This window comes from Lagopus muta, chromosome 2 (genome assembly GCF_023343835.1).
Source record: "Lagopus muta isolate bLagMut1 chromosome 2, bLagMut1 primary, whole genome shotgun sequence".
Lineage (NCBI taxonomy): Eukaryota > Metazoa > Chordata > Aves > Galliformes > Phasianidae > Lagopus > Lagopus muta.
In genome coordinates this window covers 34,329,244-34,345,320 of record NC_064434.1, presented here as the reverse complement: position 1 = coordinate 34,345,320, position 16,077 = coordinate 34,329,244, and the positions used below count along the sequence as shown (strand labels likewise).

The window sequence follows — 16,077 nt, the reverse complement described above, 5'->3', positions numbered from 1 at the left end:
ACTAACTGCTTCTGTTTAACTGTGAACCAGATCACAGAATCACAGGGGTTGAAGGGACACCTGGAGATGACCCAGACCAATTGCCCCACTTTAGTTCATTCCCTAGAATAGGCAATCAGAAGAAAACAGAACAGCATTTGAAAAAGCACGTAAACTTCCCTGGCCAAAGGAGAACAAGGAAACTGGTAAGAGCACAAAACAGTGCCAAGGGGAGGTTCTAACTAGACATTAGAAAACATTCATTTGCTTTGAGAGTGGTCTGATATTGGAACAGGATTCCTAGAGGCAGTTGATGCCCCACATCTGTCAGTGCTCTAGAGGCATTTGGATAATGCCCTCAATCTGCTTTAACTTTTGGCAAGAGCTTAAGAGATCAGGCAGTTGGACTAGATGATCTTTGCAGGTTTCCCCCCCACTGAGCTATTCTAACAGTTTAACTTATAGTAATATTTCTAAAATAAGGACATTTCTGCATCAGGAAACAAAAGCACCACAAAACACTTGTTAAACCAATGAAGTTATTGCAGTATCTATGGTTCTGCATGAAAGATTGTTCACCAGTCACACAGACACTCCTCTATGCTCAGACTTCAAAGTCTCTGCCAGTTACCTCCCCCACAGTACACATGTTCATCAAATGCTCTTGCATTCCAAGCTTGTATCTCAAAGGAGTCATATCAATGCACCCCAGATGTGCAGCTGTCCAAAAAGGAAGCAAAAGAAGGCAACTGTGCACAAACAATGGAGAACACTGTAGTTGATGATCTTCTAGATGTATTCTTACTAAGGATGCTCATCTCGATTCTATGGACACCAAAGTACTTTGCAATCTCAGGAAGCTGCAACTGAGGTACAAGTTGGACAGTTAGGCCATCAGACATAGAAGCTTCAAAGACCTGAATACCCAGACTGATATGGCCGTTGCCCCAAGGTGCGAGTTAACACATTTCTTTAAAAATAAATGCAATAGGACTATTGAACATTAGCACAGTACCTACAGGAGTTGCAGATAAACCCAAAGTATTTCACACAACAGTGTTAAATTTTTTTTCAACAATTACAGTGTGTGAACAGCAATATGAAAATTAAGCTATTATGTGTAACAAAACAACTGCTTAGATCAGGGACAGAACAGTAAGGTGAGAAACAAAAAGCCTTTATCAAAGAAGGGGAAAATCACTGAATTTTCTACTGTATGCAAGACTCATCTTTATGGGAATAAACATGCAATGATGAAATACTCTTTATTCTTTTTAAGATATTTTTTCTTCAAGGGAAGAAGGAATTTCTCAGTTTGCATGCAGAGGTGACAAGTTCAGGGGCTTGTAACACAGCATGGCTGCTGGAGAGTATACAAGTGCTACAAACTGCAAGACAGCTTAGTTCCTGACAGAGCTGTTGAACCTTGGGGACAAAACACAAGGAACATAAGACTACATCTGAATTGATGCTCATTCTGATTAAGTAGGTAGGTATACAATCTTGATGTTGCCGATGGCTTCTAATGTTACAGCAGTGGAATAAAAACTCTTCCAGTGTAACACAGCTGGTATTGTTTTGCTGGTCCTTGGGCTTCTCATTCAAAGGAAGGTCACTTTTGAGAGCTGAGTTTTTTGGGGTAAGCTTGTCAGTCTGAAGCAAAAGCTCAAAAGTTACTGTAACCAGTAAAGAATTAAGCACACGACAAGGCTGCATCCTTTGAATTCCTGGAAAGCTGGTAACAGTCTACTTGGAAGGTGCAGTTTATGATAGCTCATAAACCAAGTAGGGCTTCTAGCCTCAGCTATTCACCACAACTGCAGTCACAATCTCAAAGCTCCACAGCCTCTAAGCAGTAGTCGGCCTAAGAATCTGATCAAGAATAGTCCTCAAACTTTTTTTTTTTTTTGAGCAAAGCAGTTGGGATTACTAAGCATACATTAGATAAGCTACTTCAGCTATGCTTGAGTCCAGAGGCTTTGGTACTGCTGCGCCAGTACCAGATGATAAAAATCTTTGTGAACTCTCCCAGCAAAACTCCACCTCAAGAAACCTCTGAACAATCTTTACAGGTGTTCAAATTCCATTGCTCTCGGCCTCGATGAGCTGCAGTTCTTAAAGCCAAAGACCACTTTGTGAACTGCTTTCTTTCCTTGTTCAGTGCTCTACCAGAAGATGGAGAACAAACCTTTCATCACATAAAAAACAGGAAATCTTAAAACATGTCTGTAATTTGCAAGTTTGGATAAGCATAAATTAATGCTTTTAAAAGCAATCTCTGGGTAAGTTTCCCAAGAAAAGCTACGAGAAGGAAGTTAGAGGACACTAAGGAATAGCTGGGATGAAAAAAGCATTTACATCCACACTGCATGAAGACAAGGTTACTGAACTGAGACTGTCAGTCAAGCAGAATTTCAAGGAAAAAAAGACTTGAATAGCTCCTGAACTAGTTCTAGGTGCTAAAGAAAACTTAGTAGAAAGTGCCTAAGTTAAACAAGGCTACCTCACTTTCCAGGAGACTTCAGATTTTCAGACATTTTAAGCAGCCACTATGATCAAGATGATTTTCAAAGAGTTTTAAAGAGCAAGCTAAACATCTACATTTTCTTGTCTACCTACCACATCTGAGATGTCAGCCCTGTGGAATGAGACATTTTTCTCCATCACTGCAACCCATCCTTTCCTCCCTTTCATGTTTGCCTCCAACACAGAAGCACAAACATAAGCAGCCTGTTTTCCTACTGCTTTTTCAGTTGGGTTGCACACTGCAAAGAGATTCTTAGAAAGGAATGGTTATTCACTACAAACATCAGACAGAGCAGCACTATCCGATACGCCGCTGCCCTCACAGGATGCCAAAATAAAGAACCAAAGCATATCAATATAAGGCAGCAAAATTAATTTTTATTTTAATTATTTAGATCTGCACGTGGAAGGGCCATGCAATGGCTTGGGGGCTGTAAAGGGACTTAAAGATTATGTAGTTCCAGCTGTGGGCATTTTACAACAGACTGACTCAGAACTGTACCTCTAATTTACTTCCAAAACAGTTTAATTAGACAAAATTGATACAAGTTAATTGAATCAGCATTTGCCTACAAATGATTAGCATCATTATCTTAATTTTGTAGCTACGCAAGCACTGAGAGCACCAGCTCTTACATGGTTGGTATTATCATGCAGCATAATCCAGAACAGAGCACCAAAACTTTAGCAAGTATAAAGCATAAGACTGCATTTATAAAACAAAGGATTACAAAATCAAGTATGATCATGGGTTTTTTTTTTAGCATGCAAATACTATGTAAGTTACAGTTAGGATTAACAAATGATCAAAGAACATCAATGCCCTTTTTTACTGCATTTTAGTTCTCAAAGCATTTCAGGATTTTAAGTGGCCACTGTACTACTTCTACTTTGAATGCTCCTTCCAAGTTGCTTCACAACGATGCCATCACGCAAAGCACAGATCCACATATTCGAGATGTTTTTGGCTGAAGATGCAGCTGAAGTTGCTTTAATTCTAATGGAGATATTGATTTGAGCATAGGAGGACTGAAGCCAAACTCTTAACTCTATTGCTTATAAGTAGATCACATTTAAGCAATTGTTTTCATTCTCAGTTTCAGCAGATACAGTGCAGAACTACCCAATCATTTTTTTCCACCCCTACTACTATTCCTTGGCTTCACTACCAAGGCAGCAGTTTCTGTCTTCCTCAGAGGTTTTCCTTTTCTGTCAAGCAGAAAATTCCAACTGTTCTACACCCATAAAAATCACAGAGGTTGGAAGGGACCTCAGGAGATCATTGAGACCAACTCCACTACTAAAGCAAGTTCCCTACAGGAGGAAAACCCCATGCAGATAACACTGGCTGCTCTATCCTGAAGTTAAAAGCAAAGCAAAGGCAAGACAGAATTAGTGAGAACTGAATGTGTTGAGTTCAAGAACAACTCAAAGTGAAGAGAATCATTCAAAGATGCTTATGAACAGCAAAAACTTAAGAACTACACTCCACACGAGTTTGTTGTCCCCCCAAAATTCCACATGACCACATAGCACTTCAGTGCAATGCAGAAAGAGCAGATCCATATAGCAAAAGGGCTGGTGCTGAACAACTACATAAAGCTGAAACATAGCTCATCAAACCAGAACAGAGAATAAACTGCATTGCAGAGACACAACTTTCTTGCAGCAAAATTGCAAAAATATAAAGAGACAGACCTATGTTTTGTGCTTAATCCTTACCGTGAAGTGAAAAGGAGATGCACAGCAACAGGAGGAAATCAGGTCCCACACAATTATCTTGCAGTAACTCATTTGTAAACCAACACTGAAGAAAAGCAATCCTGCCAGAGATTTTTGAAGACAACAGTAAGTTCAGAGAATTATTTCCCCCCCCCAGGAAAAAGTAATTGCTAAAGAATTGATACTAACTTCTAATCAATTGCGATGTAATAACAAGAAATAGAGTACGTTTGAAATCTAGTAAAAGTGATCAACTACCCTGCAATGAATGATTAATTTTCTTATTCTCTTCAGCTCCTACATGTTCATACATCAATGTAATAGTAGTTTATTATGTAAAATAAGTTTACTGAATAACATCCCATGAAAAATATCACATAACATGAAACTTGAGGGAGAAGATGGAAAGTCATAAGAATAATTATGAGGGTTGTTTTGGCTCTTGCCTAAAAACATTCTGACAAGTAAATCTCACCGTGGTTCTGCTTACCATAAATATGCACTAACTAAACAGATGTCAATGCTTCTGAAGATGCATGGATTACATGAACTGCCCCCTCCTTTCTCTACTTTTGTTACATAAGGCTTTCATAATCTTGATGGTTCTTCACAACTACTTCACTGTAACTCTCACCTCATGGTTGCACACCCCTGGTGAAGAGACTTGGGCCCAACTGCAAGAAGAATCTGTGTAATGACGGGCGACAAAAGAGCTCACCCTTAACTTCTATTTGTAATGCCTGTTACAAGTCAGTTTTGTAAGGGCAGCAGCGCCCCGTGCCTCCAGCACATAAGCACAGGAAGCTGAACAGACCCCTTATCCAACTGCTGCTACTTCACTTGGCAGATAAAGTAACAACAGTAACAGAAGAAAAAAAAAAAGGAAGACCTGCTTTCTAATGCACGTAACTTTCAAAGCAAAGTGCCGCTGCCCCAAATTACAGCTACTTAACTAAGCCAGATATCAGCATGCAGTCCAGATACACTTCTAAGGCAGAGTCTACACTGGAACAGAGTTTGAAAGAAGCACAAAGATACAGAAGCAGAAATAGCAGAAAGGCTGTTTCTGGGGCTCGAGGCTGCTACAACTCTCAGAGCAATAACTGTGTCATCTACCATTCCCAATAAAATACCACACACACACACATAAAAGACAGCAAGGATAAAAGTCAACTATTTGGAAAGTTAATTAGCAGCCATGGAGCTTTTTGTTAGCAGATAGATGTTTCTCTCCCCATATTTCTCAAAGGAGCAAGCAATCGGCATGTTTTTCATCCAGGCACGCTGAACATACGGCATGAGCTCAGACTGCTAATAACAAAGTAGACAGCCAAAATAAAAGGTGCCAAATCTCCCATTATTCTTCAGTCATTATTCTGATTAAGATTCAAAATCCAGCTAGTTTTCAAAACAGAAGTAGAATTGCTTGGAAAATGAATGGACAGCCTGTTTAGATATACAAACTGTTTCAAAAAGGAATCATTTTAAATTCCATGAAATGACTTCATTAAGCCTCACACTTTGCCACACAGCAGTAGAAATTATCTTATTTTTTTTTAATGCTTGCATGTAGACTTTTAACATTCTGTATTCAATATGTTCTTTCCTATCCTGTAACAGCAGCTGTGATTTCGCACCTGCACCCCTGCATGCAAGTGAGGATGGAATAGACCTAGGCTATGTTTCTCTCTCAAGTTTTCATTCAGGTCTCAACTTCATGTTGCCTTCCCAACCTTTCTGTGTGTGTTTAGTTAAAAACAATATTCAGCAGTTGGCTAATAACCAGGCATTTCTGGAATGTGGTGGGATGCTCATTACAGTCGACTTTCATCCACTGCCAGGAAATCTAATTTACCTATTCCTTAATTAACAGACTGGCATACGGACAGAATAAAAATAGGAAGACATCCAGAAATAACTGTATCTGTTTTGAAAATACATGAATTTCCTGGAACATAGATGACTCGAACATGCTCTCTTGGTCAAGTAAAGAGAATTGCTACAAATATTTCTGTAGTTTAACATGCATTAGGTATTTGCCTTAGCTGTTTTTATCAGCTGGATGCAACTTCATCCAAGCTTCTTAATTCTGATGTGAACCTAACTGATAATCCTCTTCTTTAGTGGAAAGGTTACTTGTCATTTTAAGTGGTCCTGTTCAGCGGTGTCAAGCTGATATCCCAAAGGATGCTTCCATCTGATCTACACTTTCTGTGAAAGAAACAATAAGGCAGAGTCTGCAGAGCCTGCCTGATTTACGGAGCACAGCAGCCTGACGTGTCCTTACAGCAATGCCAACATACAGGCAATGCATCCACACACAAGAGAAGAGAGGAGCCAAGACTGTGCTCTCTGCTGAACACGTTAACAGCCCACTGCAGAACTGGGTACTTCTGTCATCCCACCAGTACAGTTAGTGAATTCTGCCTGGCTACCCAAGAGCAAGACTTAATTGCCATGCCAGTTTCAACTAGATCATTATGCAAGTTGCAGACCCATAGGATTTGCAGATTGAAATTTTCCTCATCTTCACCATTACTGATTCACATGTATTTTTGTGCCAGCTGTTCTTCCCACACCAACTTATGCCTTTTGTGATTCTAAGTATTTAACTCTTGCTGTCCTCTTCGTACTGTTTGCCCTGTTACAAAGCAGCGTGCCGTCACGAGCTCAAAGCAGCAACCACAGAAACTCCAAGCTCACAGAAACTCAGAAACTCCAAGTGGGTAATTTGATTTGATGCCTGATCACTGAATATACCTCTCCGATTCATCAACATGATATTCAGTGCATTAGATGCATAAATATCAAACACAATTTCACCTATTCATCAGAATCAATTCTCTCCATCATTTTGACGCATAGAAGACAAAAACAGTCCTACCTGGTAATGTTCTTTACAACATACAGAAGTCTGAGAAAGTAATACTAAAATAACTCAAGTGAAAACTCAAAATAACCCTTATATTCAGCCCAAAATATAACAGAGCTACAAGATAAAGACTAGTATTTAACCTAATGAAATCCTAAACAATTTCACCACAAGCCAAGGAACTTTACTCGACATTTCTCAAAGCAGCAGCCCAGCAGGTAGGTCAGAATGAACACCAGCCATCACTACCATCAGTACCTGGAACAGGACGGACTTTTTTGGCTGAAGTTTTCAGCATTACACAAGTCAGGGCAAGGACAAAGAATTGTTACTAGTTCAGAATGATTAAATGAAGTAATCAGATAAGAACCACATTAGTTAGCACAGGATTTTCCTCATTCTCTGATGAAAAGATGAATTTGGTTTAGCTCCGTACCAAGAATAGAAAGGTCAGAGATATCACCTACTGGAAGACAACATATCTTATAAAAGAGGAGATAGTGAAAAAAGCTTATTAGAGTAAAACCTGCAAAAAACTAGCCGTGGTTGTGGGGTTTTTGTTGTTTTGTTTTTTTTTTTTGTAACTTTAGTTCAATTTCCTACTGAATCAGGCTTGTCGTCACAGCATAACTTCATAAAGCTCCATTTTGATGTCACACATGCTCTTCTTTTTGCATGCCTTTGTTCTTCCAAGCGCTAGGTATTATTAGATTAACTCTTCCCAAATAAAAGCGCCGTTGTTCATCCTCAGTGATGAAAGAACCCTGAAGTAATACCACTGACTTGTCTTTAATGTATATTTGGAAAGACAAATAGGGGAATAGTTTCATGCCTTAGAAAAGCACCTGCATGCTTATTAAAACATATGACATTAGGTTTTTAGCATATGCAAAGCCACAAACTTAATAAAACAGGGAATTATGTCACATTGTTAATTTAAATAACAGGTGAACAGTTGTAAATCTCTACTTAAGAGAAGCTGATGATATAATGTCTTGCCAGCTTCCCTCACAAGAACAGAAGCATAATTTACACTGTACTATAAGTGCTCAAGGATTCATACAGAGGCCTTTATAAACAGTACTATAATTATAACAACAACAAGAGATATAAGTCAATGCCTGGAGCACTATTTTCTGGAGACATGCTTCATACATACACAAATTTGAAACAGTATCTATGAGCAGGGCATCAGTTCAGTTAGTATTATCACAGTGAAGAAACAGCACCTTGCTGTCTCCTCATAATAGTTACAATTGAATTACTAATGTAGAGAAGCCTTAGGATTACAACATACAGAAATGCATGTATAAAGCCTGGAGAAGAACTCACATTTAACTGGCAGATTATAAAGAAAACCCCACATGAAATCACCCGATTTTTGCTCACAATGGAAATAAAGATTCTTCAAAAGACCACTTTTTTTTTTTTACTGTTTCCCCTGAAGTTGTCATCAGGAGCTCTTAGCTGACAAAATGACAATAACAAAGACAAAAGGAAAAAAAAAAAGCCCAACAGCTCAGGAAACAATGGCCCGACTATTCATACAGATGCATATCTTGCCTAGAAGGAACCAAGAGATGCAATACGGATGTCCCGATACAATGAGACGCCTGGACATGAGCTGTAACAAATGCACTCCTTGTACAGTCCTGCACAATACAGATTCTCCTTATTCACTATTACAGCGTTTTCTAAAAAATGAATCTTAGATGATGATGCTTTGTAAAAGGAATTTAAGTATAACTGGTATTGCTTTCAAGTGAAGTTTAAAAAAGTTTGGATTTGTGGGAAAAAGGCGATGGCAGAAATACTCATTTTCTGTACTACAGATATGTTTAATTATGGTAGTACAGATGCAGAGATATTAATTACTACGGCCAAATACCACAGTAAGGCATCCACATTTTTATTTTTGAATAACTGAAGGACTAGGTAAAGCAAGGCATCTCTCCATGTTTGAATGGGCAATTAAAATCAAAGATGTTACAGAGCAAAGCTAACTGTAATCCACACTTCATACTCAGCAACTATTAATTTTTGGTTAAACGTATTTCTTGGAGAAATGGTGATTTGCTAATAGGAGATTTATCTTCAGTAAAACAACAGGTCTCTAACTCAGCAAACATTCTCCATCAGAACGTTCTCCTTCTCCATCAACTGTGACACCAGATACATATTTGCCGAACTGAAATATTTTCCTTACTATGGTAACTAAGTGGAATGCTTTGTTTCAGTATCACGTGCAGCTCCTTACATATAAAGGTGAGCTAAAACTTAGTTCTAAAACTTAGGAAATGTTACTAGTTTTTCATTTCTCTGTCTTCTGAACTACCTCTATTTGTCACACCTTTGAAAACCACCCCTTTTTTCCAAGACTGCAGCAGCAATGATAAATAGTATGTTTCACCAAAAAAACCTACCTTCAATCTTAACTCTTACATTGTCACCTTCTTACTGTCTGCTCAGAAAACTGAAAATTGGAGAAAGACAAAGGTAGCTTTGAATGCATACATGGTACTTCTATTAGGAAAGGAATATATCACATTTCACACCCCCCAGGACAGGATAAATCCTAAGTATTAAATTCCAGTGAGAGACTGGAGATTAACTTAGACCTTAAAAAGTTAGAAAACTTCTAAAGGCAAGGATAACTGAACTAAAATCCATCATCTATGGAGTTTTCAAAGTCTTTCTTACCAGACGTTTTGAGAACAGGTTAAACAAGCATCTGTAGTTCCAGTTTACCAAAAGCATCTCCTGTTTTGGAATCGCAATCTAGATGGCTGAAACTTCTTCCAGATCCACATCCCAAATCCAGCTAGTTCAAAAGGAATGCTTTCAGAACTTAAACACACCAATCACAATGCCTGCTCTGACCTAAGTTTGACCTGTTTTTCAGCAGTTTTTAGTGCAAAAGAAAATTTATTTACAATCAAGAATAAAAAATGATCCTTTTTTTTTTTTTTACATAAATAGCAACATATAAAAACAAAAAGGCAATTTTTGTTACAGCACGTCTTTAACTCAATTTTTTGCCAACAAGATGAGTTTAACATTCCCCTCACTTGCCCAACAGTAATGAAAAGTAAATTAAAAGGCTGTTACTAAAGGTTTGCTTTTTTTCATAAACAGAATGTGAAGAGCACAGACAGCTTAAGCTAAGTGCACCAGGTCTAGCTGTCTGAATAAGCTAAGAAATAACTGAGTAGCAATTTCAAATAAACCACAAAAAACTACATTTTGTAATATCATTGACTTGAGGTATAGTATCACTTATAAGTTGATGTGACACCAGCAAAACACACGTTGAATTAAGTGCACTGTGTGCACCTAGATATCCCAAAGTATTACTGCATCTCTAAAGTTACGGTCAAGCATACTAGACTAAAGTTATCCATACCAAAGAGAACGTTTACAAGCTGACATGACTCAAAGAAGACGAACGAAATTCTGATTTTCAGAGAGATACACAGGTAGAAAAAAATTAACTATTTCAATAATGCTCACTTTTATACAGGAAATCTGTATTTACAAGACTTTACTGTACAAAACACTGAACTCCTAAAAAAAATTAGCTCCAATGAAGCATGACATTAAGTAGTTTTGCCACTACTGAGGATAAAACAAGATTAATTATCATCATTGGTTAGATTTACCCTAATCAGTAGTTTTTTCTAAACGCATATTATTCTATGCACATCTGCATCCATACTGCAATTCCCCAACTCTCACAGTGTAACTTAAAGATCAGGAGGTGCCTTTTGGCACACCAGTAAGGCAGTGAGTGGTTCAGTGAGTCAGGTCCTATAGTGACAAAGAAGCACAGACATGCCTGTAGCAGCTTAAAATCTGAATGAGATGTGACAGTGATTACAACTGTTTTTCTTTACACACTTGGAAATCTGTGTGGAATAAAAGAGCTGCGCAGATTGTGATTTCTGGCAATTGTATGCACCTCTTGAATGGCAGATTATCTGGGGGTCACAGGTACAGATGTAAAACAGAAGAGGACTAGAAGTTACTATGCAAATCTTACCCTCAAAGTGAATGGTATTATATGAAAATAAAAATATCAGCTGTGACATCAGGAAGAAATACAGCAGAATATAGCAGAAGCACAAAGATGGAAACATCAAAGCAGATGCTCAATGTAGAATGCCCTGGACTCAAAAGAAAACACTTTTCAGAAGAAACAAGGAAGAGAGCTACAGCAATAGTACATACTCAAAAGAAGAGACAGAAACCTGGTTACACAGGAAAGCACTGAAGTGAAAGCTCAACAGCATGACCACAAACCCTTACACAGAACAGATCCCAGGTCAGCAGTGGTCAATGCACAGCAGTGCACCTGCCAACCAGCTCCACCTGACCAGCATCCACTCGCTTGTATCACCAAAGTGAGTGGTCACATCAGTAGGAAGGGCACCACGACTGCAGGTGACTGATGAAATGGGGAACAAGCCCTTCAAAGTCTGCTGAGGTCTTTATACGTAATGACTCTTGGCAAGGGATCGTGCTCTAGTTCCTACAGAAAAAAATAAAGGAGCCTTAGTAAAGAACTCCTTTGTTGTTGGATTAAGATACACTGGGTTGAGATAAATGCAGAATTTGGAGCTGAAAGGTTTAAAATAGACTTTATTTCAACTTCTACAGACAGAACTGAAGACTATTTCTGTCAACCTGAGTCTGAAGAAGAAACTGAGAATATGGAGGCTAAAAGTGAGGAAGAAATCAACAGTAAGGAAGACATCCTAACATTGTGAAGAATGGGTGATGTATAAAAACTGAAAGCCAACAGCAATAAGACAGAAGAAAATTAAAGTAACCTCCAACACAGCCAAATCATTAGTGATTACTTGTAAACAACGCACAATGAATTCAGAGCTTTCACTAATGATCATCAGATTACTATAACCCAATATTAAGACCTAATCTAGCAAACACAACGCAGAGGGAAGTAGGACCGTAAGGTATAGCAGTGGGACTGATACACAAGTGGTCCCTAATGAATACTTCATTAGTACCTCCATACATAATTATCAGTTTTAAAAAAGCAGCAACTGAACACACAGGGAGCTGCAACATCAGTTGAAAAATAGGATTTCTTTTTTTAATTCTAAATTAAGCAGCAAAGTCCCTTTTTTTCCCCTCCAAAGTTCTCCACCAGCACTTGGCTTTTGCTACTAGTGTTAAGATGTCCCTATGCTGATGGCCAACAATGAATAAGCAGGCCATCGTGACAGCATATTAACATGTCATACCAAAGGCTAAACTCACTTGCTAGCATATTTTAACACATGGTTTTCTCATAATAAGCAGACAATAGTGATAAGAAAACCAATGGATGAAACAAAACACACCAACAGAGTTATTATGGAAAAACAGTACAAAAGCACCAATTCTTTTCATAATTTTAATACAACTTGCTATTTGTTGACAACTTGTGCGTTAGTACAACAAACCTGATGATCTTACGGTTTCAGAAGGTTTGTACCCTCCAAAAAAAGAACAGGAGGGAAAAAAAACCTCAGAAGCAGCTTCAGAAAACAGAAGTCAGAAATAGCCACGCAGATAAGAGTTTTAAGGTCCAAGATGAAACACACCAAGTATATAAAGATACTTGGAGTAAGCAGAAGTACTTCAATGACTTAACACCACATTAGCTAGAAAATAAGTTTTCTTACCTGTTTGGTAATAACAAAAATAAAGATTACAGTGGACAATGAGAAATGGGAAAGGAATAGTGCCTGTATTGGCTATACACGTTGGCATCATGTTTTCTCTAGCTCTCGGAGGAATAAAAGCTCAATTTGCTCTTTTGTAACTAAATACAGATGGGAATCAACAGATACCCTTAAAGAACGTAACCAGCTACCACACAGTGATGAAAACCACTTTCTGCAGACCATTCTGATCTCTTGCAAATTCACACTGTCAGTTTATAGTCACTACATCTAAAGATACTTGCTTTGTCAGTTCTAGTCTGCATGCATTGCTCATGACAATGTAGCTGCTGTGGACATGCTAACTTCCAAACCGCAACAGAAGAGTAGGAATCACAAAAAGGCTTTTTACATATTCCTATAACATGAACTCTGCTTGATAACAACTAAAAATAGTGTGCTCCATTGATAAACTAAAACCAGAATGCATGATTTCCCAAGTTCCGTGTAGTTATTTCGTGTCTAGAAACTAAGAATGAAGAAAAGCATGCAGGTGAAATCACACTGAGGCAAACACTGGAATAGTTCCTCTGCTCTGCCCTTCCAGCCTTAAGATATCAACAAGGCCCTCCGTTTTGTACGTATGAGCAGACAAATTATTCTTTTAAGCACATATATCCAAAGACTTGATTCTAGAAATCATGGCAGATGCCCTTAAACTGTTATTTAAAACACAGACTTCTGAGATGGCTTTTACCAAGACATGAATTTTTCATAATCTGTCACGCAGCGCAAGCTAAGCAGCTCAGCCTACTCTCTGAACCATAAGTGCTGTTTTGTGTTAGCCCCAATAGAGGACGGAAACTGCAGAAGAAGCTGAGCAAGTATTTTGGCACCATCAGCACAGGTGAACGAGTGTAAAAATCTGTTGAAGCAGTGTGAAAAACATCCAGCCAACATGACTGCTTCTCTCATGAAGCATCTTGCAGATGTGGCACTGAGGAACACAGCGGGCACAGCGGTGACAGGTCAATGGCTGGACTAGGCAAACTTCGTGGTCTTTTCCAACCTTAATGATTCTATTATGGCTGTTTAGATCTCAGCTTAAAGAGAAGACTTTCAGTGTGGAACAGCATGTATCAGCACTCAGTGTTACATATCATGATGCCTGCACATAGGAGGAACAGGTCCAGCCTTCCTGCTCTCTTGGTGCAGAGGTGACAGTGACATTTCTAAAGACTGGACATTCTTACCTAAGTCAATTTCTACATAACCTTTTTGGTACTGCAAGACTTGTTTTTCAAAGGAGTACATTTCAGAAAGAATCAGGTCTCAAAATGGATTTTTGTTAACAGCCATTAAGCCAATAACTGTATGAGTTTTTGCTCTGTGCTAAAACCAACTGAATCTCATGAAGTTGCTCACTAAATACATGTGATCATAATTTGATAAATCAGCTTCTAACATTGGTAAATCTACTTGGTGCCAGAAAGGTGTCTGCATTCCCACTTGGCCAACCACGTCCGCCCACAAACAGCTCATTCAGCTGTCAGCCCAGGCCAGAGCCAGGTTTCCACCTCACCACTACAAATCTAAGCAAGCCGCCACAAAGATTGGACAGGCTGAGAACACAGCAATGCGAGCCAACATAAACCACTCTTGTTTCTGTGCATCCACACAGACATTCTACCGAAGAACAGCGTGACAAATTTCGATGAAAGAGAATCTAAAATACAAGACTTGTGTGAATGAAATCAAACACGAGAAGGGAACGTGCACAAAGTGCTTGACAGTGGATCTCCCTGGTTACCAAAGAGTGGTGCTCAGCTAGAGCCAAAGTGACAGACATGCAAATGGGCACCCCATAATGGCTTCCACCAGGAATAAACTCCTTCAGAGAAGACACGAAGCTACACAAGCCACATGACACAAGATCAAAAACCATCTCTGAATCTACGATCACCCATTCCACCTTTTACAAACTTGTCCACTCTCCATGAATGGCTGACAGCAACGTGTAAACAGACATTAGTGCTGTTATCAGATGCACCTCTTGTTAAAACCAAGACCAAAGCCACGGGAGGTGTTTGAGAGAAATTCGGCACCTCGAGGGTTGTTTCACACACTGTGCAGTGCCCAATGTCAGCCGAAAAAGGACACGTAGGAGAAAGGAGGGCAACATGCAGACACGCACACAGCTAAGATGGAGCAGCGCGCCTTACAGCCAGCCCACACCGAAGTTTGTCGGGCAAGGGATGCTGCGGGGTCAGCAGTTCAGCAGCAGCACCTGCGGCACTTCCATACAGCGGTGCTCCACGCATCCCTCCTCGTCCTCCTCGTGAGGGCAAGGAGTGACAGGGAGGGCGGCACCGTCGACCTTCAGACCTCCCACCGTCACCGGAGTCCTAAGTTTAGTCCCCCACCGCTTTCTCTCATCCCGGATACCAACGACTCCGAATCGCCGCGGGCTAAGAGGGCACGGAGCGGCCGAGGGCCCCGAGCGCCCGGGCCGCGCTCCCGCTTCCCCCCCCCCCAGCGGAGGAGCCGGGCCACCGAGCCGCCGCCCCCCTGGGAGGAGGGGTGCGGGAGAGCAGGGGACGTGGGGGGGCGAGAGGGGGAGGGGGGTCCGTCCGCCGCCGCCGCCGGGAACAAAGGGCCCTGGGCTGAGCCGAGCCGTAGAGCACAACAAAGGGGCCCGGAGACCGCGAGACGCGGGGCGGCCGCCGGGGAGGAGAGAAGGCGGGGGCAGGGGAGCGCGGGCCGGCCGAGCGGCTCCGGGCGCAGGGGGCGGGCCGGCCGTCCTCAGCGTCAAGCGGGAGCCCGGCCCGCAGCGCGAGAGGCCGCCCGGCCCAACTGCCCGCGGCCGACCGCCGCCCCGGGCCAACGGCCGCCCGCTCCTCCGGAGAGAGCGCCGCTGCCGCCGGGCAGAGCCCCGAGCTGCGCCCCGGCATCGGCAGCCTCCCGCAGCCCGCTCGGAGCGGGGGAAAGGAGAAGAGAGAAGAGGAGGGCGGCCTGACCTGGCAGAGCTGCTTGCAGTACTCGGTGGCCGCTTGCACGGCGGGCTCGGCGCTCTCCCGCAGCCCCGTCTCAAGCTCCAGCAGGCGCTCCCGCAGGCGCCGCAGCTCCAGCAGGTCGCCGCCGAGACCGCCGCTCTCCTGCTCGGCCTCCTCGTCCGCCATCTTCGCACCCCGCTCCGTCGCGTACGCAGCCCCCCCTCTCGCCGCCTCGGCCTCCCGCCCCCCTCCTCGCTCGGCTATGCGTCACGTGATTACACAATGCCACGTTCCGGGGAGGGGTCACGTGCCGGAGAGG

General features: G+C 41.3%; 1 protein-coding gene across 1 annotated transcript in view; it reads right to left on the bottom strand.

The window, feature by feature from the left end:
• ZNF292 (zinc finger protein 292) overlaps positions 1-16,070 on the bottom strand; it is a 56,132-nt gene extending 40,062 nt beyond the window's left edge. The window contains exon 1 of the mRNA XM_048935313.1: positions 15,783-16,070. Within this exon, the coding sequence (XP_048791270.1) occupies positions 15,783-15,944 (162 nt within the window). The 5' untranslated portion in view covers positions 15,945-16,070. The remainder of the gene's footprint in view (positions 1-15,782) is intronic.
• Between the last annotated feature and the right edge of the window lie 7 nt (positions 16,071-16,077).